The 24,304-nt window shown below is 41.3% G+C and overlaps 1 protein-coding gene across 9 annotated transcripts in view; it reads right to left on the bottom strand.

Annotated features, from left to right (window-relative positions):
• ep400 (E1A binding protein p400) overlaps positions 1–24,304 on the bottom strand; it is a 28,882-nt gene that overhangs the window by 4,287 nt on the left and 291 nt on the right. For 3 of the 9 annotated variants that reach the window (XM_034595382.1, XM_034595385.1, XM_034595386.1), the window contains exons 2-44: positions 21,730–23,093; positions 21,510–21,617; positions 21,299–21,380; positions 20,931–21,050; positions 18,845–19,239; positions 18,405–18,704; positions 17,884–18,069; positions 17,630–17,770; positions 17,443–17,521; positions 17,275–17,312; positions 17,133–17,190; positions 16,930–17,019; positions 16,353–16,469; positions 16,071–16,261; positions 15,817–15,994; positions 15,554–15,690; positions 15,293–15,462; positions 14,836–15,010; positions 14,557–14,693; positions 12,945–13,131; positions 12,233–12,402; positions 11,928–12,109; positions 10,668–10,967; positions 8,810–8,983; positions 8,234–8,386; positions 7,934–8,004; positions 7,537–7,826; positions 6,021–6,223; positions 5,504–5,673; positions 4,422–4,618; positions 4,167–4,278; positions 3,154–3,456; positions 2,945–3,019; positions 2,709–2,852; positions 2,578–2,622; positions 2,304–2,457; positions 1,845–2,080; positions 1,548–1,721; positions 1,419–1,466; positions 1,183–1,319; positions 819–875; positions 644–722; positions 15–188 (exon numbers count right to left, since the gene is read on the bottom strand). In XM_034595382.1, coding sequence (XP_034451273.1) covers positions 15–188; positions 644–722; positions 819–875; positions 1,183–1,319; positions 1,419–1,466; positions 1,548–1,721; positions 1,845–2,080; positions 2,304–2,457; positions 2,578–2,622; positions 2,709–2,852; positions 2,945–3,019; positions 3,154–3,456; positions 4,167–4,278; positions 4,422–4,618; positions 5,504–5,673; positions 6,021–6,223; positions 7,537–7,826; positions 7,934–8,004; positions 8,234–8,386; positions 8,810–8,983; positions 10,668–10,967; positions 11,928–12,109; positions 12,233–12,402; positions 12,945–13,131; positions 14,557–14,693; positions 14,836–15,010; positions 15,293–15,462; positions 15,554–15,690; positions 15,817–15,994; positions 16,071–16,261; positions 16,353–16,469; positions 16,930–17,019; positions 17,133–17,190; positions 17,275–17,312; positions 17,443–17,521; positions 17,630–17,770; positions 17,884–18,069; positions 18,405–18,704; positions 18,845–19,239; positions 20,931–21,050; positions 21,299–21,380; positions 21,510–21,617; positions 21,730–23,058 — 7,866 coding nt within the window. In that variant the 5' untranslated portion in view covers positions 23,059–23,093. The remainder of the gene's footprint in view (positions 1–14; positions 189–643; positions 723–818; positions 876–1,182; positions 1,320–1,418; positions 1,467–1,547; positions 1,722–1,844; positions 2,081–2,303; positions 2,458–2,577; positions 2,623–2,708; positions 2,853–2,944; positions 3,020–3,153; positions 3,457–4,166; positions 4,279–4,421; positions 4,619–5,503; positions 5,674–6,020; positions 6,224–7,536; positions 7,827–7,933; positions 8,005–8,233; positions 8,387–8,809; positions 8,984–10,667; positions 10,968–11,927; positions 12,110–12,232; positions 12,403–12,944; positions 13,132–14,556; positions 14,694–14,835; positions 15,011–15,292; positions 15,463–15,553; positions 15,691–15,816; positions 15,995–16,070; positions 16,262–16,352; positions 16,470–16,929; positions 17,020–17,132; positions 17,191–17,274; positions 17,313–17,442; positions 17,522–17,629; positions 17,771–17,883; positions 18,070–18,404; positions 18,705–18,844; positions 19,240–20,930; positions 21,051–21,298; positions 21,381–21,509; positions 21,618–21,729; positions 23,094–24,304) is intronic. The other 6 variants (XM_034595383.1, XM_034595384.1, XM_034595387.1 and 3 more) reach the window with 6 other exon arrangements.

Raw genomic sequence — 24,304 nt, 5'->3', positions numbered from 1 at the left:
GTTTTGATCCTCACCAGAACTGCTGCATTTGGCACAGTTGTGGCTCCGGCCACTGCAGCAGCCTGGGGGACCAGAGCCTGAGTCTGGCCAGCAGCCGCAGTCCCGGCCTGACCGGGTGTAGCCTGGGCCTGAGGAGCTCCAGTCGTCTGCTGTGCCAATTGCTGAGCCTTCTGCTGCTCTGCAAGGGCCTGGAAACACAAACCCACATACAATGCATTAAATCAAACTCAAATACAAGTCAGTAAAAAACACTTTTGTATGTGACAGCTGTTGATTTATGACCCTGAAAAAGAACAATGAGAAGTTGTATTGATTTCTTTCTGTGCATGGAATTTTACGGGGGAGATGTTTTTCTTTTATTGTGGACAGAACATGTCAGCACACATATTGGGAAATACCCACATAACTGTGCTTGAATGGAACAGTTGCAGTATAAGAGAGATAGACAACTGCTACCCTAGTGTAACGAAGGTATACAGGTTGTCTGCCCAAGTGAAGGCTCCGACAGCAGATTTATATGATTAGCTGTGTAAACAACCAAACCAAATGCTGTCTTTGTTTGTTGAAGTCAGACCTGCATGGCACAGCACATGGCTAAACACACAACTCTGTAGGCAGTTGTTGGCATATGGCTGACAATCACCTTTTTCTCCTTGGCGATCCGCTCAGCCCGTTGAGATGCGACCTGAATGGGTGGGAGAGGCTTGTCGTAGCTGATCCCACTAAGGAAAAGAAGAACAGATAATACACTTTTTTCTTTGTTTCTAAATTTAAATGAAGTTTAAATGAAAAGCATAAAAATGGAAGTTTAAACACACCTTTCTGCCAAGACTGATGCATGTTTGGGATTCTTCTGGAATGGATTCATTCCGAGTCTGTAAATAATGTAAAGTAATTAATTTAATGTATGTAAATCACTTTATTGTTAAGACAGAAAACAACTTCCTGAAATGTATCATCAGGCTTTGGCACATATTACTGCCTCTGCAATAACGTAATGATTCATGCACATTTTCACAATCATATTATACGCAATCACTGAACCATTGTTTATGTGAAATCATTCAAACTTTTAGGATAATCATAACATGTCATGAGAAGTTTTGTAAGTCTCCTGTTTTACTGTTGGCTCCTCCATAAGATTAACACAATCATTGTAAACAGACAATGACCAGTGCTTACAGTGGTTTTATGGGCGGACTCCTCTTACTGGCGATGATCTTCATGAGTTCAAAACGGCTGTTGTAGAGCTGAATGTGAGTTGCGTTGTCGTCCTGTGTATAGATCTGACAGGTCCTTAGAGGACGACTGTTCTTGGACTGAGTGAAAAACACATAATAATGAGAAACATAACTAAGTGAGACCAGGAATTTAAAGCAAAGAAACTGACATCAAATTCAATGTGCAGGATAAGGTACCTTGTATATGCTCTTGGTTTTCTTCTTGGGGTTTGCCTCATACACCAACTGAAAAGAATTTTGGAATTGGTTTAGAAAACAAGTACAAGATAAGTAAACTAGTTTACAGCAAACGTAGATGCTCATTACCTTGCCCTCCTCTCTGGGAATGATGACATTCTCGTAGCGGTTGCGACACTGTTTGGGCGAGCGGTAGATGCGGCTGCAGGAGTTCACTACATCGCTCACCAGATCCCAGTTAGGAGTGTGGGCAGGAGACACAATCGTCAGGTTCAGCGGCAACTCCAGTAGCTGCTTTACAGCCTATCAGAAACACAAGTGTGATATTTAGATGTTGAGTACACTGTGCTATTTCACAAAGTGACATGGAGTGCAATAGATTAAATAATTTCTATCAGTACATGATGGAACAGCACTGTAAAGTACCTGAAGCAGAGCCCAGTCCTCACTGATGAGCCACTCTGGGTTGTCCTGGCTGGCCTCCATGGCAGGTTTAACAAGCGACGGTAACGGCTTGGCAAACGGTGCCTGCTGCTTGAGAGAGAAGTTCTTTTTCTGGTCCTTGCCCTCACGGCGAACTTTCAGCATACTGGCCTTTTCGAAAAGGGAGCGTGGGGGAATGACCGTCTCCCCGTGGCCTTTCTTCTTCTTTCTAGCTGCTGCTGGACAAACACACTCCAGTAAGGACAGAGATGCCAAACAAACAAACTATTTTCCCTTAAAATAAACATTGACTAGACAACATATATCAATAATTTCTTGTCTGAATGCATGATTAGTCACAATACAGAAGATGTACTCTACATAACACTACTAAGTGGAGCCATAATGCTAAATATGAGAGTTCTGAGAGTTCAGAACTGAAGCTGACAAATTGCCTCTCACCTGAAGGATCCATCTTGAGTCTCTTGTGCTCCTTGCGGATGTAGACAGGAGGCAGCTTGGACTCTGGCATGGGTGTGGTGTCATACATCAGCATCATTACGGAGTCGATGTAAATGTCGTTGTCATCCTGTGGAGGTGTAGGTGGAGTCCAAAGCTGTATTGGAAAAAATAGCAAGTCAGAATGCAGCAAGAAAACAGAGCAGGACATTATGATTAGGAATAGAGAAAAATACTGGAAATTTTTTTCCCGGTAACATCATTTTTGTTGTCTTACCGGCATTATTTCTGTATGTCCATCCTCTGCATCAAAGACATACTCCTGTTGAAATTAAGAAAAAAGTTTCATGTCAACAACAGTGCAACACTTCACTTGTTTGTTTGACATGGATCACAATGGCCACCCACCATGTTGTAGGCATCCTCTCTGGTGTAGGTGAAGAGCTCTTCATCTCCCTCCATCAGCTGCCGCTCCTCCTCCTCCTTCGCCTCCTCTTTCAGCTTCTGCACCTGCTGCAGCTCCCAGCCTCTCTTAGAGCTCTCCAACCGCTCCTGAGGAAAATTAACAAAACATGAATGAATCAATCCAAATTTATCAGAATTTGATTACAGTTACAGTTGATTTCAGACACAGTTTAAGTTACCTTGAGAGCAGTTTCATCATCACTGATGTGGAGGTACTCAAGGTAATGCAGGGCATACCGTTCAATTGGTGTGAGCTGTTAGAGAATAAGTAAATGTTAACCAAGCAAGTCATCAAACAGCATTATATTTTAATGCAAATGTATGCCTTCTATTTGTTCTTTTCTGCTTCCACAAATTCCCAAACAGTAAACAGAAAAAGTTTAGCTACCTGTTCCATGACTGCATTTAGCTCTTCAATCTGAGCAGGCTCTTCTTTAGCTTGGCTCTCTGACTCTGGGTTGTCTTCTGCTGAGTCTTTGCCTGCTAACTTCTCCTCTTGCTGCTGCTGCTGCTGCTGCTTCTCCTCCTCTGGCAGAGCATCTAGATTTATGCTGTGGAGAGCCTGGATGTAGGGTCTTGCCACTCTGGGAGAAATGGCTTCAGAGGCCGAGGGCTCTTGGTGAAGAACCACAAACTCCTCCACCTTCTCCCCTGACCCTGCCTCCACCTCAAACAGATCCTGGATTGTCCGCTACAAACACACAAGATGAGACCAGTTACTTTTGCTCTGTCCCAATTCACCAATTCATTTTGTGGCTGTGAAGGGTGTTGTGGCCATTTAGCCCCTTGAACACCCTTTCAACCGTAGTGTATTCAGGAACCCCTTAAATCGAAGGGTTAGACAGAAATTCCTGAATGCTTTACTAACGGCTGAAGTGAATCAAGATGGCGACCACTGCGGGTTAAATGCTCATAAATGTAAGTACAAAATCTTACAAAACTAACCATGACATTTTTTTCCGGAAAATCTCTATTCACGCCGTCAAAAGAAGCACGTACACAGTCTGAGTGAGAGTCCCGTATATATATATATATACATTTTTTTTGTTGTTGAAAAAAACGTCCCCGCCCACGTTATAAAGTTTTCAGTGCCGGGCAGATGTTTCTATGGACAGGACTAACGTTACATAGAAATAACTGATGTAAACACGGTGACTGACTTAGTCAAGATCCTCTAGCCCTCTCCCTACCAGGGACACTACCAGCAAAGGGCACTTCATATCTAGGGGTAGGGCCAAGGGAGAGGACTTGGGACAGGACCTTTATGTTCAAGATTAAATTCAACACTGGCAGTGTGGAGAAAATACAGAATGAAAGTATTTAGCATTAAGCATTTAGAAAAAAAGGGAGTATGTACAGTTTCTCAAAGTCCAGAACAAGGCTGACATGACTGAATCTTACTTGTGTGAGGAATGCCAAGGTGTAGTCAGTTCCCTGAGCAGCCACCTCTCTGATCAGGTCCTTGGTGCCGTTTTTTAACAACTTCTCTTCAATCGAATTTCCACTCTCCAACCTGTGCAACACACAAAAAGAAACAAAAGTAGCATCAAACTCCTACCGTTACATCTCACATTTAACTGGTTACCAGGCAGTTAGGTACTATAAAATATAAGCACTCAAAACACTTTATTGGTAAAATCCTAAATCAGATTTCACCTGTATATGTGTATATCCTTGGACCGTCCTATTTTGTCACACCACTCCTGGGTGCGGGCGTCCATGCTGGGATTGAGGTCTGTGTCATAGAAGATGATGGTATCTGCATCAAACACTGTCCCGACTGCAGAGCAGCAGCGGTTGGTCAGGATGCTACAGAAAACCTGCCTGTTCCTGTTAAACTTCTTCATATTCTCCTGCAGGGACACAACAACAAGCACATGAACAGACTGAGGTGAAGGCCAACACATTTATTTCATGTACGTTATTTTCCCCAAAGGCTCATTAAAGCTTAATCTTCTCTTTTGATGCAAATGCTGTGTGTGGCCACTTGGTTGTGTGCATCTCTATTTTCTTACAGCATCAGATCTAATTAACTGATCCAGACACAAGAGGGATTGTATAATACATTTCAACAGATGAGAGAAAAGAGAAGAAGAACATTTAAGTTTTCAATTTGAGAGATCAGGCAGAGTAGAAACACGACAGCGGTAAATAGGAAAGTCTTAATAACATAGACCTAAAATCACTAATGTCCCTGAAAGGAAAATTGTCCAGCAGGGAGGGAAGAGAGCAAGATACTTGTTGTTGAGCCAGAACTCTGCACTGACACTGGGAGGTCCAGGTGTTAGACAAGGAGGCACACAAAGGTGGAGATGTCTCTGTGTCTGTGTAAAAACTATACCAACCTGTTCGTTGGACAACTGAGGCAATTTATGTTTGCAGTTAAAAAGTTAAATACTGACTGATTACTAAAGGTATGTCTCAACTTAGACTTTGCTTTCATTTAACTACTGATTTAAACACTTAAACTGTTAATATGCAAGAAAAAGAATAAACAAGTTTCTTTAAATCAGGAGAAAGAGAGAGAAAACCTAAATATACTCTTGCCTACCATAGAAATAGCTAGCCCACTGTTGGTCAACTGTTGTAACTACTTTTAACCCTCTTTTACTAGAATTATTGCTCTAATTATACTGTATGTATCTTTTCCAGTGTCACAAAAGCCCATTTTTGATGTTTGCTGACATAATCTAACAAACAATGTTGCCTGCCACTACCAATTTAAATGGTGATTTTACCTGTCGTTCGTCAGGAGAGAAGCTTTCATCAAGCCGCACATAGGTGAGCTGCCTGTGATCGAGGAACGCCTCCAGGATGTCCAACATCTTCACCATCTGAGTGAAGATGAGGACACGGCGGCTCTCTGACCTAAGCTTCTGCAGCAGAATGGCAAGAGCTTCAAGTTTACCTTTGGAAAAGATAAATATCAAGTTATTATTCTTGGCATTGTCAGCCGTTTCCGTTTATGGTTGTTGTTTTCTTTACCCTAGAATGGTCCCTTCATATTCAAATACTTTATATTTGCATCAGGAGCGGGTCCTCTCTACAGAAGCCACTATGTTTTTTACAGTAGCCCAGACTGAACAGACTAAACACATTTTGAGTTTTTATGACAACTGAAGGCTACCCATAGGTTTTCCTTCATGCTAGGAAGGGGAGGGTGAGGTGGGGGGTATTTAGCTGCAACATGCAATTTCAACATGTTAATAAATTTGTTTAAATGTTTTTATTTTGAGAAAAAGATGCTCGGCTTACCTGAGTCCATCTGCATTAGCTGCATATCAGGAGAATGGAAGAGACGCCTGGACGTTAAGTGGTGGACGTCGGCACTGTGGGGGGCAGAGGCCTCTTTTAGCCGACAGCAAAGAGACTTCTGCTCAAGGCTGTAGGGAACTGGGGGATTGACTGCATACAGGTGAGGAGGTGGAGCAGCAGCTGGAGGCACCACACATACCAGCCTAAGAGATGGCATTAGTATTAAACACTGATGGATAAATATATGAACATTAGAAAGTAATAAATTGGATTAAGAAAAAAAACATAGAATTGTGACACTAGTGTTAATTTTTAATGCTGCACAAAAGGTGTTTGTTTTACTCGACAAGTCACTCACATGAATGCAGCTAATACCTGATATAAGGGATGCATGATATATATCTGTCCGATATATTATCGGCTCAATAATGGGAATTTTATAATATTATTTAATTATCCGAATCGGAAATTATGCCCAATAAAACGTCTGATAAACACAGTGCGCCTGGTCGCACTCAAACATCCGTGACTGTCCATACCAGCATGATGTGTTTACGTCGGAACTGAAACCTTCCTTGTGGAAGTTTTTCCCAATTTTCTGAGAGCGACTGTAGGATTGTAATTTGCAACAAATGTGCGAATGTTCCGAGAGGGGGAAAAACATTTACAAGTTTTAACACTACCAATCGCATAAGTCACCTTAGAGTCTATAACGATGTATGGCGAGAATACGAGGCGCTTGCAGACAGCGTTAGTGAGGAGCTCAGTGGCTGGATGATGATTTCTATATGAAACGGACATTGTTGCAGGCACTCACATACAGCAGCCTGTCAGTTCTATAAGAGCCTTCATTTTTTTATGAAAGATGCACTTTATATCTTGTTTCAACTAATTGTGTTTAATAATTGACATTTATGTTCAGAGATATTGTCAGTGCATTTAATTTATTTTGAACTTTTATGCAAAACACTTGATTTATGTTACACGAAGGCCAAAGTACAGAGAAACCTTCCTTACTCTCATGCACTAAAAGTACATAAGCTATCCTCAACGTTTTTTCCTTTTCTTTATTGAGCATAATATTCCATGTGCTTTTGTCAGTTTTTAATCAGGCTTTCAGTTCTATAATAGCCTTTAGTTTTGAATGCACATTATTTTATCTGAATTATTATTTGAATACATTGACAATTCTTTGGAAGGAGAAAGTTTCCTCCTCCAACTAAAGTTTTGAAGTTTTCTGATGTACTCCACTGAAAAACTAAACGAACACTCAGAACTGAGTCAGAACTGTTTTTGTTGTGTTAGCAATAGAATATTAATTCATCCATAAACTACAGGCTATGAACTTCTTTTTAGGAAATTGATGAAATTATTATCGTTATCGGCCAGAAAAATCCATATCGTGCATCCCTACCTGATATATATCAACAATGCATTGATTTCTAAGTTGTTTTATGCTATTTTAAACAACCTGGAGTATAGTTATAGATGGGGCTTCAACACTGAGCTGCAATACCTCTTGATAAGGCTGTTGGCAGCCTCCAGTCGGTCCTCCACAGAGAGAAGAGTGGACCGCAGTGTAGAGGTGGTAGCTACGCAGGTTCTCTGAGCCCTGAGGCAGCTCTCTCTGCCCACCCACCTCCAGCCTCCCGCCGTAAGGGCAGAGTGACCTGGCTCTGAGCTCAGAGTACACGCCTGCAGCAGGTCTGTCCCATACAATACTCTGCGGCTGCAGCGTCGCTCATTTGCTACAAACAGGCGACTCAGACGCTCCTTCAGCTGCTGAGTCTTTTCTTCTGAGGACTCCTGAACAAAAGAGAGATAATACACAACCACATTTAATTAAATGTATTTAAAAACTCCAGTCTGCATGCTGTAAAATGCATGATTTTGCTTGAAAGTAATGTGCTTACTTGAGAGCCAGCATGAGCTGCAGGAGTGAGCTTGTTGGGGACTGATGTGGCATTTGTAGTCACACCCGTTGCTATTAAAGAAGAGAGAAGAGAGAAGTGTCATTGTGAATACAAGAGTTAAACCTACTGTACATAAAGATGTTAAATAGTGGGTGCAAGGTAGCATTACATGTCATACAAAAATGTATTAACTCTCAACATTATAATAATAAATTGAAATAGGACAATGAGACTAAATGACTGATTTGGAGACAGTTAATCAGATATAACACTACAATATCTGCAGTGTGAATGGGTCACCTTGTTGGGCTGTTGTCAGGCCAGGGTGAGGTGCCCCAGGTGAAGATGAGGCATTGGAGGCAGGAACAGCTTGTGGTATGGTTTGCATTACCATGGATCCCTGGGGCCTGATGATCTGCTGACCTGGAGCCGACACAATCTGCAGGATGTTTCCTAAATGACACACAATTTGCAACCATTATCAGAGATGCCCTTTCTCAGACACAGTTGGACAACTATAATGCAGGATTAAGTATTGTATTAAGTATTATAAAAAGGCAAAAAACATCAGCACATTGAGGAAATTGCATCAACAATACAACTACAGATACTAAACTTAAGATAAAATGTTTATCATTAACGTTAGTTATGACATATTTAATTTATTAGGACTTGTCATTTAAAAGTTATTGAAAGGAGGTAACAGAAAGATAGGAGAGTAAAACAAATGTCCATAATTTGATGTAAAAGTTGATATGTTTTAAAAAAATGCCACAAATGTGATAAACATAAAAAACAGGTGAATTTTATGGAAATGTCAAAAGGGGATGAATAGAAGTATTTTTAGAAAAAGAGTGAGGATGGGATGTACATTACCGAGTGTACCTTGGAGCTGCAAAGGCTGGCCGGTGGTGAGCTGGCGGAGCTGGCTCGGGGACAACGTGAACTTGTTGCCCTGAAACTGCAGAGTGACAGGAGTCTCTGGCTGGGAGATACGATTCTGACTGCCTGCTATGTTCGCCAGCTGAGCAATCTTCACCACATCTCCACCTTTAATGGAAAGGAAGAACAGACACTTCATCACACAATGCATTAAAATGTCAACTGACATGGCTCACATTTTATCAGTTACAAAAATATAAACTTTGCATCAGTTAGTTAAAGGGTGAAAAAAAGTCAGGACATGCAGAACCAGGGTGGATTAATCAGTGGAACGAGCAGAGCCGCCCTCCACAACAGAACCATAGCAGCTCCTACTTTTACAAACCCTGAAGGGAAAAGAAAATGGATGTAAGGGTGGTCCTCAGGTGAGACAGAGAGCCTGAAACATACACATACACAGAGCACTGCACTTTACTGCCTTTTCAAACCAACACACGCTAAATGTAGAGACTGGTCTACGAAAAAAAATGTATTTATTGATTTAAAATGTATATTTTTTCCTTTAGCCATTTCTGATGAAGCAATGCACTCATTCTGATTAGCATTACATTAGGAAATATATGTAAATTAACAGATTAAATTAAATGTATTAATAGTCTCATTTTTTAATAATTTTAAAATATGGAAATGGCAATTAAGTTTCAATTGAGCTTTTAATATTTTTAACCAAAGCAAATCTCTGGTCTAACAGGAAAGTCATTGTGTTAAAAAATACATTAACATTAAGTTAATAAATTTTACACAGCTCAGCAGCGATCAGAGAAAATGTTTTGACAATATGTGTGCACAAACATCCACACATTGTTCTGTGTAGATGCATGACATGGCAATACATAGGTTTTCAAGGTATCAAAGTCCGAAAGGTTCACATTTTCTTTACATTCCATTTACACTTGGACTTTGGTTGTTAAACCATGCAGTAATTTAAAAAAATCTCTTTCTATATCGTTTCTGATAATTCATAAACAGTTGTTAAATTAATTATGATATTTACAAGGTAAAAATGTGTCATTAGTGTGCAGTAATCATTACGTATATGCGCATAAATTATGAGAAATCTTATCTGAAATTATATTTAGAAGATGTTTACTTCAAAATTCAAATTGTTCCGTTACTCTTGTACGTTACTTTCATTACTTTCTTGTTGTTTTATATATAAATAATCAATCTGTGTGTTGTTACTGAAAAGGTTTCTCTGTTCACATTTGAGGCAGAAAGGGTTGGAGTTGTGTTCAACATGCTTTACAGTGATGCTCAACATCAGTGAAACCATATCAGCAAAGAAAAAAACGTGAAACAACCAAAGCTTTGGGATTTCGTCCTGCAGCTGGGCTGATGCAAGAAACACAAGAATATTAGTAAACTGGGGGGAAATTATTAAAACAAAGGGGGTGGGCATAATAATTAAGTTAAATAGTGTAGTGACTTGTAGTGGAACATAAGTGGGTCGTTCAGTGTACATGCAGGTTTTGAAAAAGAAACCGGGGAGTGCTGAGGCTGTGGAGATGCTGCTGATATGGCTACAGATACAATTTGTTTGTTTTCTTTACCATGAGTTGTGAGTTGTATAGCTACTGATATATGGCAGCTCTGCCATGATCAAAATAACGCCACTACAGTGATTCAACATTTGCTCATTTGAGTCTATGTACAAAACCATTTCCTGTGAGAATTAAAAATTGAACACATATCAGCAGTGCCCCAAGTAAATGCCCCAGTGTAGAGGAGTCTGTATTGTTGTGCCAGAGGTGGAGGGGGAATGGTGAGAGGGAGGGGAGGGGAGGCCACTTACTAGGCAACCGTGCCTGGGCCTGGGATGTAAGAACCAGCCTCTGGGACAGTAAGCTGGGCTGGATGGCATGGCTGGGGGCTAGAGCTGGCCTGGGGACCTGTGCTAATCCAGGCTGGCTGATGGGAGCTATAGATCCCACAACTGCGCCAGTTAAGGTCTGGCCCAAAGCCACAGGGGCAGCCCCCAACACATGTTGCCCAACGCCACTGATCCCAGAGGAGACTACAGTGGAGGTGGCAGTGTTGCTGCTGCTGCTGATGGGAGGGGTAGTCTGGGCTCTCTGAGAAGCCGTTCCGACCGCTGTGAAGTACAAGGCAATGGGGTATGGGACCACATGTTAGGGGTAACCTAATATATAGTCAAATCATTAGTATGATCAAACAGTTTCCTCTGTATATTCATTCAGCAATGGTGGGCCAACACAGCAAAAAGGCTCTGTGGTGTTATTGATTGATTGAAACATAAGTTCCATCTGTGCAGGTGTTTTCAGTGGTGGTCAAACTTTATCCAAACGGCTTTGAATGTCTTTTGCCTGCATTTATTCACATGACAAGTTTACTATTACTACTACTGCTGCTATTATATCCTTCTTTGCCATATTACATCATACTTTTCATGAAGTTACAGAGGATAAGGGCCGGTTGTGCCATAATGAGGTATTATTTACTGTGGTGAGGCATAGGGCTGTCACTTTTTCCAAAAATCAAGTTTGAATGAGATTGACATGGCACGCAATTGGCTCAAATGTATTTGGAATTTTGAATAAAAAGAGACATCCCTAGTGAGGCAAACTGTTGCTGACTTGTAATCCACTTAGATTTACCCAAATGGCTGTGCTGTCATGTGGGAAAAATGTCTCATGCCCATCAATGCTGCATGAAGTATGTCAACCTATAAAACCTCTATGACCCGTCAAACAACCCGGTAAAGGTGAATCAACAACTAAAGTTGCTGGAGTAAGACCTAACCCTTAAATATGCCGTACTGCTTCTGAAATGTGCTGCAAATGCAGAATACAATTGAATGGGCCCAGTGTGAATTTGTAAACATCAGGTACACAGTGTCACAATCATGCAGCACAACATATTATAATGCACACAACACATGAGTAGAAGAACGTGAGGTGAAGGCACCAACAAAATGCAGATACAAGTTGTCTCTTTAAGTTTGATGTGAGATGACACCATCTGTATTCCTTCAGCCACTGTGAAAACAAAATCTCCTGTTCTTTACTGAGAACTGCCCCCTGAATAGTCTTACCATGAGAAGTGGGGGTAGTAGTTGCAGTTGTGATGGGGGGCTTGCCCCTGCTCTGTGCCGATTGGCTGGTGGTGGAGGCAGAGGTAGTAGCAGGGGAACTCAGAGGACGCTGGCCTGTTGCACTTGTGATGGCAGCAAGGCGACCTTCTGGCTTTGTCCCATACTGCACTGGCTGGAATAATCTGCATCAGAATAGCAGTATTACAATATCAATTTACACTTACAAAATATTTAAAAACATCAGAGGATCTCGACATCACCACGTCATGTTACATAGATGTCTGGAGAAAGATTTTAATGCTGACCTCATGGGTTTTATCGGACATTGTTTGGGTCGTGGTGGAGGATCTGGACCCGTGTAGATCTCCTCTATGAGCTGCTGAGTGACTTTCAGTTTTGGTACCACCTCCTCAGTCTGATACCGACTCAGTGTGCTCTCATTATTGATCAGATCAAATATGGACAGGTTCACAGTCTAGGAGAATAATGAGATTTTTAAAAACAGCAAGGTTCAAAATGAAGACAGAATTCCATTATCTTAAAAAGATGAAATGATAGAAAGTCAGGTTCTCAAGAAAAAGGTGACATGCAAACAAATACAAGAAGATAAAGAGCTAAAGAGGAGGATGGAGCATTGACTTTCAAAGAAACCAATATAATTCTTATTGTCAATTAGTGGATAGTGGAGTGAAAGAGTATAAATAATGCAATAAAAATGCATATTGCAAGTTGCCAGAGTCCATTCAAGGATACTAAGAACCTATGGTATATATTATATCTACAGAGGGAATACCATTACATTTCAGCAGCAACCAAATACTGCATACTTCACTTTTAGATATTACTCACATTTATTATTCACTTTTCAAGTGACCATGAATTAATCTCATCTTAATAAACAGGTTAAAGGCATTTGCCAATTAGGTTGTAGACATATTTTTCGAGTAAAAACAGTTAAACAGGGTTAGAAAAAAATCCTTGGTGCACATCAGAACTACAAAGCACAATCATTTATACCTTATTTGAGTCCTTCTGTAGAGCTCCCAGCACCAATGATGGGACACTGAACTGCAGAGAGGACCTGAAGTAGGAGCTTCTGGTTTCTCTGGGAACTACCAGCTCAGGGTGGTTACACACTCGCTGTAACTGCATCAAAACCTGAAGCACGCTGACAAAATGACCTGTCTTCAGTGCTTCCTGAGCTCTAGGGGAGGACAGACAAAAGACATGGTTATGAAAAACAGTTCACAACAACACAAAAGACGCAGTGGATAGTACCAAACGTGTACATCTACATATGCTAACCCTCGATAATACAGGTCAGTGTTTTCCCTCGGATGGAGTTGAAGCAGCGGAGGTAAAGCCCCTCCCACGCACCCAACCAAAAGAACAAAAATTTGGAACAATGTCTATAGAATTACAGAAATATACAATTATTTACTATCAAAACTATGTACATGTCACAACAATCATAAATACCAAAGATAGCATATAGCTAGCAAAGAACACACAAATAAAACTTAATTGCACAAATCCTCCTTGTGGATCACACAAATAGAACAACACACTATTGCACACTTAAATGCTGACTTGTCTTCCTTGATGCAAAGTCATCAATCAACTGCATGGTTAATATAATCCCAGAAAGGCCACTAAGGCGTTCCTGTGACATGGTGGACCTCAGGTAGGACTTGATGAGCTTCAGCTTGGAGAATCTCCTCTCTGCTTCAGCTACAGGCTGGTTATATATTATTCTCATCGATTTCACGAAAAATGTTACAATGTCTGTGAAACTATACATTTATAGTAATATTATGAATTGTAGTTTATTTGGTAGCATATTTGGTGTGACTGATTTCACTAATTGCATTAGTACTATACAACGTTAGAGGTGCGCTATTTGATAGATTCCCCCACTCCCCCTCTCTCAGCCCCCTCCTGAGTGTGTGAGACCTCAGATTTTCTGCTTGCTGCTCACAAACTGGAAACAGGATGAACACTCTGAAAAGGTTAACGGACACACACGCTGACATGACATCATTAACATGATGTGCAAACGAGTGATAGAAAACTGATCGTGCAATTGTTGAAGTTGTTTTTTGTGAGTGTCCCGTGCCGCCCCTGGCATGAAGCCCATGTTACCCCTACCGAGATCTGCGTTCATGGGTTATCCTCTCTCGTGCAGCTTAAAACCAAATTGTTTTCACTTCACCTCCTTCACTGTGTGTTTTGCTCTGTGTGAGTGAGTGTGGGCGGGTCGGCCCAGGGCATGTGTATGTGTGATCGTTGTTATGAAAAAGAAAGTCAGCTCAGTACCGCTGCTGCTAAATGCATGTAGGGGAAACACTGGCAGTTTTTCCCAGTAAAGATAATGTGTTAGGGCTTAAGTTGAATAATTTTTGGTGCTAGTGGTTCAGAGTTGGTACTGAACCATTCAAAATATTTGAGGAAAAACTGCATTTGATAAAAATACATGAACTCATTCAAATTAAGATTGAGTTGCTGTCCATTGATACATTTTTCTTCAACCTGAAGTCCCTGTGTAAGTGGTTATCATGTATTTCTCATAGCCAGTAAGCGTAAGTGCAACCCTACTTTGATTACTGTGCATGCAGAGCTCCTATCTCACCCTGGTTGAGTGAGGATATCCTCATAAAGGCTCTTCTGTCTGTTGGAGAGACGGCACTTTAGGATGTGCTCGTACTTCTTGGGGAGCTGTTTTTCCACATCCCTTTTGGATCGTCTCAGGATGAACGGCTGGATCATCTACAGATAAGAGTGAAAGGATTTCATATCAAATGTGTGTTAAAGGATAGAGGGTGAGGTGAGTTAATCATGTTTATGAATATAAATGTGTTGTACTGTTTACAGTTTATTAGGCAGATGAATAAACTGGGGTTATACCCACCCTATGCAGGCGAATGACCAGTTTGTGGCAGTAGTCCTGGTTCTGGTCTGTTCCTGCCTTAACAGGGAAGTCAGAGTAGGACCTGGTGATTCCTGGTAGAAGGAAGTGGATCATGGTCCACAGCTCCTTCAGAGTATTCTGCAGAGGAGTGTTGATGAGAAGAATCCTCTGCTCACTGGAAGAATAAATACAAAATATTTCAGTTCATCAGTTGGCTGAGCCCTGTGATAAGCATCTTGTCAGAATATTAGAAAGACAGAAATTCCTGACATGGGAAATAATCTCATGAGTGAAGTTATTTGCCTAAAACCCCCCCATATATATACGTGACTATCCGTCAGTCTTATTGTTATCCATGATCAACTTTACAGATTACAAATACATCAAGCAATGTGAAAACTCATAATCCTGATGCTTGTGAAACCGGAATTGTTATAATCATTTTCAACCAGCTCACCTCCTGAGAGCAAAGACTGTTTCCCAGTGTTTCTCAGTCATGTTTTTAATGAGCTGCACCTCATCCAGGACCAGGTGCCTCCACCTTCTCCTGAGAAAATGACTCTGGTCTTTTATAAGTAGCTTGTAGGATGTCAGACATACATGGAAGCTGTTGGCTTCCCCCCACCACTGTAGATCAGACAATGTATGATTATTTTTAAAAGGCCTCATATATTGATATTATCATTAATATGTGTTGTTGAAATACAGCAAAAACTACCATTCTCTTGGATCTGCGCTCCCTTCTGTTGCCGAGGTACAGGAGGATCTTCAGGCCGGGGCACCAACGCTTAAACTCCACCTCCCAATTTAGCAACTTGCATGTTCTCACCACAACAAGGTGGGGTCCCCAGATGCCTGTGGACAAACATATTCACCATTAAAAAAAATATATATATATATAAATATATATATATATATATATATATATATATATATATATTCACATAAAAAAAAATCACACATCTTTGAATGTAGTCATACCCTCTTGGCCAGCTAAGTGGGCCATGTAAGCCACTGTCTGTACAGTCTTGCCAAGACCCGTCTCATCAGCAAGAATTCCATTGAGGTGCTTCTTGTGAAGGTTTACCAGCCAGTCCACACCGATTTGCTGATACTCTCGTAGCGACCCATGAAGAAGAAAAGGAGCTTGGCTGCGGGACTAGTTAAAAAAAAAGAAAGGTCAGTTAAAAAAATTACAAAATGCATCTTTTTTCTTTTATATGTGTGAATCTTACTGAGGAGGTGGTCCTGAAGCTGCCTTTAGGTAGGATGAGCTCTGTGGCTGCAGCCACTTCAGCAATGTCTCTGGCAGGTTTCCCACTCGTGCCACAGGAAGTGGCTTTGTCAGCTCCACGGTACTGATCCACGCTCAGCAGCGAGTCAATCAACACAGCTTCAGGTGGACTCCCCACAGGACTCGCCGTTTCTGGAAATGAAGGAATATTAACTATTCCACTGCCTAAAACGACTGTGAGGGTGAACATTTGAACAATTACATTTTTTGATGACTAACGCACCTTCGGTCTCTTCCATGTCTTCCTCATCACTAGGACTTGGACTTGGCTGAGGCCACTCAAAGTTGTCAACATAGGCACCGGCATACTGCTTCATCAAAGCATCCAGAGGAATCTCAGCTAAAAGCCAAACAGAAAAGCATTTGGGTCAGCAGAAAAAGACAAATCATTCTGGTACTTGTATGGTATATTTAACTGAGCAGAATAAGGTTCCATCATTTAAATTAGGTTGAAACTTGTTGAGAAAATGTAATTCTATCTTGCCCAGGGATAATTTCACTGCATAAATACCAAATGTGTGTTAAGATCATTAGTTGAAGATTCTCCATTATGAGCATCAGAAGCATATACCAAGTGTGTTAACCATGCATAAGATAGTGTGTTTACATACTTAAAAAAATGTATAGATAGTCAGATTTTAGGTTATTGTAGGCAAAAGTTCCGTGTTAAACACACAACTCTCGACCTTTCAGAGCATCAATGGTGAATTGCATTATGTCAGGATGTGAAAAGAAAATGTATCCTCCTCGATCCTGCTTTTCCACATATGCACAGAAAGTCAACATAAGGGAATAAGTACCATTTTTTGCAAGGTCAACCAGCTCTGATTTGTGGTCTGCTTCTCCTTCCATTAACTCCTGTTCCTCTATGGTGCTCACTTCATCAGGAACTGAAAAAAATGACCAGTCACAATTAATTTAGCAAAGTTAAGATAATTAACAACACAGTGCAAAATCTTTTAACATCTGTGCTAAAATGTTTTTATCACCATATGACACATACCTTCTTCATCAAACAAGGACAAATTTAATTTTCTTTTCTTTGTTGATGTGGCCGCCTCCTATAAAAATAAAACATATATGAAGGGATAAATCTGAGGTGCAGTAGATGTTTGCATTGTCATTCACATTTGTGCAGCACTTACCTCTTTATCAATGTTCTCTCCAGTCGACTGACCTGGTGCTGCAACACAAGCAATTGATGTTAATACAAAATAACAAAAAAAAGAAGTTAGGTAGTTAGGTTAATGAATAATAAAGTGAAAAGTCATGATACAGCGCAAAGAAGGTCTGTTTTGCTAAGTGGGCCGTACCTTTAGCTGAGGCTTTTTTTAAGCTGAGTGTTTTGAGCCTCTTCTCGTAAATTTCAAACTGGAGTTTAATTTCCACAACCTGACAGAGACAAATACCTCATTCAGACTGATAAAAAACACATGTAATTTAAAAATCATGGCAATGTTTGATAATCCTGAAAAAAAGAGGAAAAAAAAGGTATTTTACCTGCTCAATGTTGGACCAGAAGAATTCCACCTCTCTGGCAATTGTGCTAGCAATGTGACGAAGATGGAGTTCCCTTTCTTCCTTTGACCTCTCTTCACTTTTCTTCTGCTCTTGATGGTAACGGGCACATGTGCGAACAAGCTGTAACAAAGACACATGAGACAGGTTGACTTTCAACAAGATATCAATTGTAACTTGTCCCTTTGTTGTCCTTATGTGTAATTTCACATTTTTTTATTTCATCTCAGCTGTACCTTTTTAGCAGCAGCCTCTTTCCATCTTCTCTCCTGGGCAAAGTCAGCTGCCATCCACTGCATCTCCTCCAGGAGGTAGTCCCAGTGGGACTTTGGACGCATGGCTTCCACAAGCTTGGGAAGTCGACTGGCTGACCACTGGCCCTCCTTCCTTAGCTCAGAGATGCGTTGATGCACTTGACTCTCCTGAGAAATAGAAAGTGGCACGTGGCATCAATAAAAGAAATCCAGAAGAATTATCCTTATTTCAGTTTCTCCAATTAAAGTTTAAATTATTCCTTAAATATAAGGCAAAGCACAGAAGACAGATCACTGGTCATTGTCCATAACCTAATGTCAGTTATTCTTCTGTCAAATATCAAAACAAGCAACTACTAGGAAAACAATCACATAAATCAAAATCTTTACTTTCACAAAACACAACTTCAATTCGGTATTTTGTTTAAAGGCACTGAAATCTATTCAAGCCAAAAGTTTATTCAATAATCCGTTTGCAACTAAAGCGTACTTTGGTAACTCACCAGTTTAGCTTGTTCAACTTGCTTATCCTGAGAACCCTCCTGTGACGACTGCATAGTCGCTGTTTGACCAAAGCCACCTATTTTTACAGCAGATATACCATTGGTTCCAGTCAGTTTGGACTGCGTGCTTGGGTTAATGTTAGAGCCAAGAGGACGGAGAGGACTTGCAGTGTGGGGGGTTGTAACAGAGTTGGGAGTAGAGAGGGGAGCAGGAGAAATGGTTGTCATGGATATAGAGTTGGTCATTATCCTCTGAACTGGCTGGTTTGAATCTGCACCTGGTCGAGCCAGTGCCACCGTCTATCGAGAAGTGAGAAAAATACAAGTTTTAAATGGAAAAGAATGCAATATCAGCATTTAGTCACATACATATATATATATATATATATATATATATATATATATATATATAGTATTCTGATTAATTAATGTATACTGACCGCTTGTCCTGACTGTACTATGGCCTGGGATTGTTGCTGTTGAGGTTGCAACTGAAGATGAAGACCAGGCTGCATCTGCTGCTGCAGCTGGGCCTGGAGCTGTGTGTGGGGGTTAACTGTACCAAGGAGAGGCCCACCTGCCTGCATCTTCACCTGTGCCTGAAGCTGACCACCAGGCTGAGCTGTATTCTCCACTAACTGAGCCTGCTGAGAGAGCGTCATGGACAGGCCTGCCATTGGGAGGCCACCTTGGTGCAACCTGCTAGGCAGCTGGGGAGGCGGGGTGTGCAGGCTGGCTGCGTTCTGCACTGGAGGTCCTTTGGAATGGTCATACTGCTGCTGGTTCTGCTTCTGTCCTGCAATCTGGACCACTTGAGGAGTAGGCGGCATCCCGCCTGTACACATAGTAACCAAATTATAGGACACACACAAAGGGGTGGTAAAAAAAAGCAACAGCAAAAGAGAAAGACACTAAAAATCAAGTTGTTGATCTTGTCATCTTCAGTGTTTTGTAAATGTATTTTGTGCTCTTGATAGAATTAAAACATTTTAAATATTACTTAGTGCTCGGTAGCTTTCCCTTAATATATATTTGAGAGACCGCATTTAAACAAGACTTTTGAAGCTACGTAGATAAGTAGATAATAAAATAGTGCTTGAAATTATGAAAATGAGAGTTTGAGCTTCTGATGTTAGAGCTCCTCAGAACCTTGCCGTAATGAACTAGATGTACTGTATGAATCAACAGTAGTATACTACTTTCTGATGATCAGAGCAGAAACTAATGAAACTCATACAGCAAAATGATTACAGAAGAAATGAAATCAATGTGAGAATCTACATGTCTCTCAAATAAAATACTACTTTGATTAATGCAAAACCAAAACATTGCATCTCAAGTGTTGAGAGAATGTGGGTAAAAACATCAAAACTTATACATGCAATAAGAGAGGTTTTTAAAGAGGAAAATAGAAATGTTACAAAGGGAAATGAAATATAAGAACATCAGAAAGTAAAGAGACAGGGAGAAGAGAGGGGAAATTAAAAAATACAGAGCGGACACTCACAAAAACACTATATGTTTGGCATGCATGAAGCGATGTCATTCTAGCGGTAACCAAGGCATTTGGATGCCTCACATAGCAAGAGAGCACAGAAATGAGCAAAAGGACACACGTGGGGTCTTGCGGACAGCAGGCATGAGCGGAGCTGTGCACACTAAAGCAGCGCCTGCCTTACCTCCCTGCACGCCACACCACCTTGCCTAGAGGCCATCAACACCTGGCCCTGACACACCCACACCATCGCAATCGCAAAAACCTGTGCCGTGAACACAACTCCTCCACATGATTTCCCTCCTACTTAGACTGAGGGAAAGAAGCCAAGTCAGAACAGAATGCCATGAAATAACATGGAAGAAATTCAACCAAATGTGACCATGAGAGAAATAAAGACAATCTTGAAGATGTTTCGTATGAATAGAAGATTGATGACTTTGAATCCTCGTTGATGATGTGAGGAAGGACAATCGGACAGGGAAGGACTTGTGAAGGAATGACAATGGAAAACCAAAGGGAACCATGACACGTGGATTCATAAAATGGGAAAACAAGCACAACCCATTCGGAAGTGAATTTATTCACACAGGGTTCCCACTTTCTGTGATCCACCTCCAAATATGATGAAAATCCATCAGCACGGGAAGGTCCGTCCAGACAAAGACGACAGAAACTAACTTCGGAAAAGAAGAGATGGATAACGACGGGTGATCAATAGAAAAAACAAAAAAGGAAAATTATAAGACATGGCATCTTCCCATAGCGTGGCTACTCTTCTTCAGACTTGGATTGTCTTCTTCCCCATTTATCTTGATAGAGAGCAGGTGCTGGTAGAGCTAAAAATGAACTTCCTGTGGACTACTGAGAAATCCAGCAGATGGATGAAGATCTCTTTGTTGATGCTGATTGAAGTTTTTTGAAGATGATTGTTGTTATACATAGTTTTTTTTATCTCCCTAGTTTGAGGAGGGGGATACGTCCAGCAGCATCGAACAGAGCACAGGACGGCCTGGTAGTAGCACTCCTACCTTGCGCAGTTGGCATAAGCTGTTGGAGCGGAACGCCAGTTGATCCTAAAGGACCTACACCAGGATGCTGGAAAATCAGCCCATGGCGACCAACATCAATCCGGGACCTCTTAGCCTGATCTGGGATTCAAAACACACAATACCCTCATAACGCAAAAAAAGCACTCGGCAAAGAGCAATGACCTTCTGAAGACCTTACAGGTCACCTCTCCTTCCTTGGGTCAAGACTTCAACACAGAGCGCTAAAGGATGCCAAATATCTAAAAGCAGAAGCAATTAGAGGGAGAAAAGAAAACAAACAGAAAACAAAGCAAACAGGGAGGAAACAAAGAAACATAAGAGACAGGAGTCTGCAATCCTTGCCCTACCTGCTTGCACCATAGCCTGTTGCCTCTTAAAGGCATCCATGTCTCCTGGGTTTGTCATGGTGCCAGCAACAGATTGATGTCCCTGCAAGAACAAACTCTTAAAGCATTACTAAGAGATTACAAAAGATTTTCAACACAATTTAAGAAAGTAGCTATGGATAATTTCCAATTAATTGTGGTAAGTGCTAAAAACAAGTGTTGCCTCTATCACCTGAAACTGCTGTGGGGTGGAGAAAGCTGCAGAGACATTAGCAGGCAGTTGGGTTGCTATGGCAACTGGTGTGACTGCTTGGCCATCCTTTCCTGTACCAACCTTTACCTGAAAAGATACAGAGTTGACAGATGTACAGTATTCATGAAGTTAAATGAAGTACAACTCTCTAATTGTAAGGTTCCTATTGGATCTCTCAATAAGCGCCAGCCAGTGATACCTCATCATTAATGACCTCCGACTGCTCTTCTTCCTCCTCTTCATCTTCAAGGTCCAAGTCGTTCTGTCTCAAGTAAGTATACAAGGGAACACAGGGCTTCTTCTTAAAAGCTACGTAGTCCATCATGTTCCCTTGGAGGTGCTGCAGAAAGAAAAGCTCGATCAGATATTCTTTGAACACTTCCTTTAGGCTATCCATCTTCTTGTTGTGGTGCTCCAAGAACTGTTTCCTCAGCTGGGCAATCTCTGGTGTAGAAGGAGCAATTTCCTCTAACTTCTTGGGAACTTGCTTCTTCACGGTGCCCACAGAGATGCTGGTGGTTGCAAGTGGATTGTTGGCGATCCCCTGGGGTTGACTGGTGAGGGATGGGCTAGAAGGTGGAATGGAGGAGGGTATACTGAAAGTTGCTGTGGCAGTGGTACCGACTCCAGCTACCATACCCTGTGTTGTCTTCTCAAATATCATAGGGCGTGCCAGCTGTCCTTGAATGATACTGCTGATCTGTGGAGGTAGGTTGGAAGTGGTAATGTGACCAGGGCTTCCCAGTGTGGGGAGAACAGCACCAGTGCCCACTGGACTTTGAGGTCCAAGGTGGTGGATGGTGCCTCCAGTCTGTGAGTGAGGCTGAGAGAGACGGCGTTCCCTCACAGAGCCTGGTGCTCCTGCAGAGGCCAACTGTACCTGGCCTGGTGTGGCTGGGGCAATCTGAGCCAGTCCCGTCCCATCCTGGTAAACAAAGTGGCCACTTCCTGATGGACTGCCTAAACTGATTTGTCGCACTAACATACCAGCGTCAACAAATCGTGTTGGACTCTGTCCACAGACACCCAATGCTGCTGTGGGTGCTCCTGGTCTTGTTACTCCTTGCAGAGGGACTGGGCTGTGCTGGGTGGGGCTTTGGGGCTGCAAGGGTTGGGGCACAGGTGAGGTTACCTGGATATAGGAAGATGGTGCATGCTCAAACCTCCACTGAGGTGTAGTATGCTGGAAGCCAGGGGATGCTGGGTTCTGTATTGGGAGTGGAGTTAGGGTGATCTGCTGGTTACCAGTAACCATCTGTCCCACATTTTGTAAAGTGATGTTCATGTTCTGGCCTGTGACTGGGCTACGACTCATGATTATTTGATAATTGGGCGATTGAGGGGCTGAAGGGCTGGCAGCAGAGGAAAACGTTGTCACGGGTGATTGAGGGTGGTTAACTGTAGCTTGCTGCTGCGTCGTTGCCATGTTTGGCTGCTGCTGTTGCGGCTCCTCTGCTTCAGACCCGCTGACAGACTTGGATCTCTGGAGCTGTCGTTGCATATTCTGTGATCCACTTCCATGGTGCATTGCGTGACACTGTTACTATGTCTAAACACAATAATCTGAGAAAAGAACAAAACACACTATTAAGTGATTTTAGTCACAAACACTAGCAACATGTTGCAAGAGTACAATAGATCCATCCTGGAACCAGATTTCACATATCTTATTGATTTATGTTTTCTAATTGATTTTTCAATTAGACAGTATGACAACATAGTTACCGCCATCTATCTCTTTATCACTTAAATGCTTGCAGTGACGCTGTCAATATTTGATTAAATCTATACAATTTACTGGATTCACTTGAAACAACATTCATATCTGGTTGATATATTTGAGAAAACTAACCATGTAATGATGTAAATAAATATATCTTGATGTAAAATCAGACATATTGTGACAGAGGATTTTATACATATTACTAATAACTTGTTTGAAGTTGGTAGACATGACATTTGTCAAACGCATTAATCTTAATGCATGTACAATGAGCAAATAAGAAATATAAAGATCAGCTATTTGACAGGTAAACTTCACACTGGACACTTGGTCCATCAACATATTAAAACGTGATCGTTTAGGTGAACTAATGGTGAGTTAATGGCAGAACAAGGCAATGACAGACAGCTTTAAGCCCAGAACTTATACTATGACTAAATTACTCACAGGCTACAAGACAATATCTTTAACGTAACACTACAACAACTCATTAATGCATCTATGCATCATTTTAAGTAGGCAAGGACATTTTAAAAATCACCGACATAGTAAAAACAGACTGTTAAGTGATGTAAATAATATTGTTGATCTAATGTACCGCTGTGAATCAGATGCATTAGAAACAAAGGTGATGTATCGTTACACTAACAGTGGTGATCTTCACTTGCTATTGGCCTGTTACAGTGAATTAGAGCGTTGAGAGACAGCATGTAAACAGACCAACAGCGCTTACAGCTAAACACTGACATCATTACCTATAACCAACATGACCAGCATATAAATAACCATGACTGAATCCTCGCTTGAATTGTCATGTTTGTTACGTCGCTGACGTTAGCGTCCACTTAAAGTACAGCTCCGGGACGGTCCGCAAGATACCGCTAGCTAGCTAACAGCAATACAATAATACATTCACATGCACATTTGAGAATAATTTAGCTTATTATATTAAGGGTAATAAATACACCTAAAATCGACTACAATTGTCAAAGTATTAGCATGTGCATTAAGGCTGTCTATGCCATTTAATTAATTACAATGAACCTCTCTG

This window comes from Hippoglossus hippoglossus, chromosome 9, assembly GCF_009819705.1.
Source record: "Hippoglossus hippoglossus isolate fHipHip1 chromosome 9, fHipHip1.pri, whole genome shotgun sequence".
NCBI classification, from domain to species: domain Eukaryota; kingdom Metazoa; phylum Chordata; class Actinopteri; order Pleuronectiformes; family Pleuronectidae; genus Hippoglossus; species Hippoglossus hippoglossus.
This window is presented reverse-complemented; position numbering and strand designations above follow the sequence as displayed.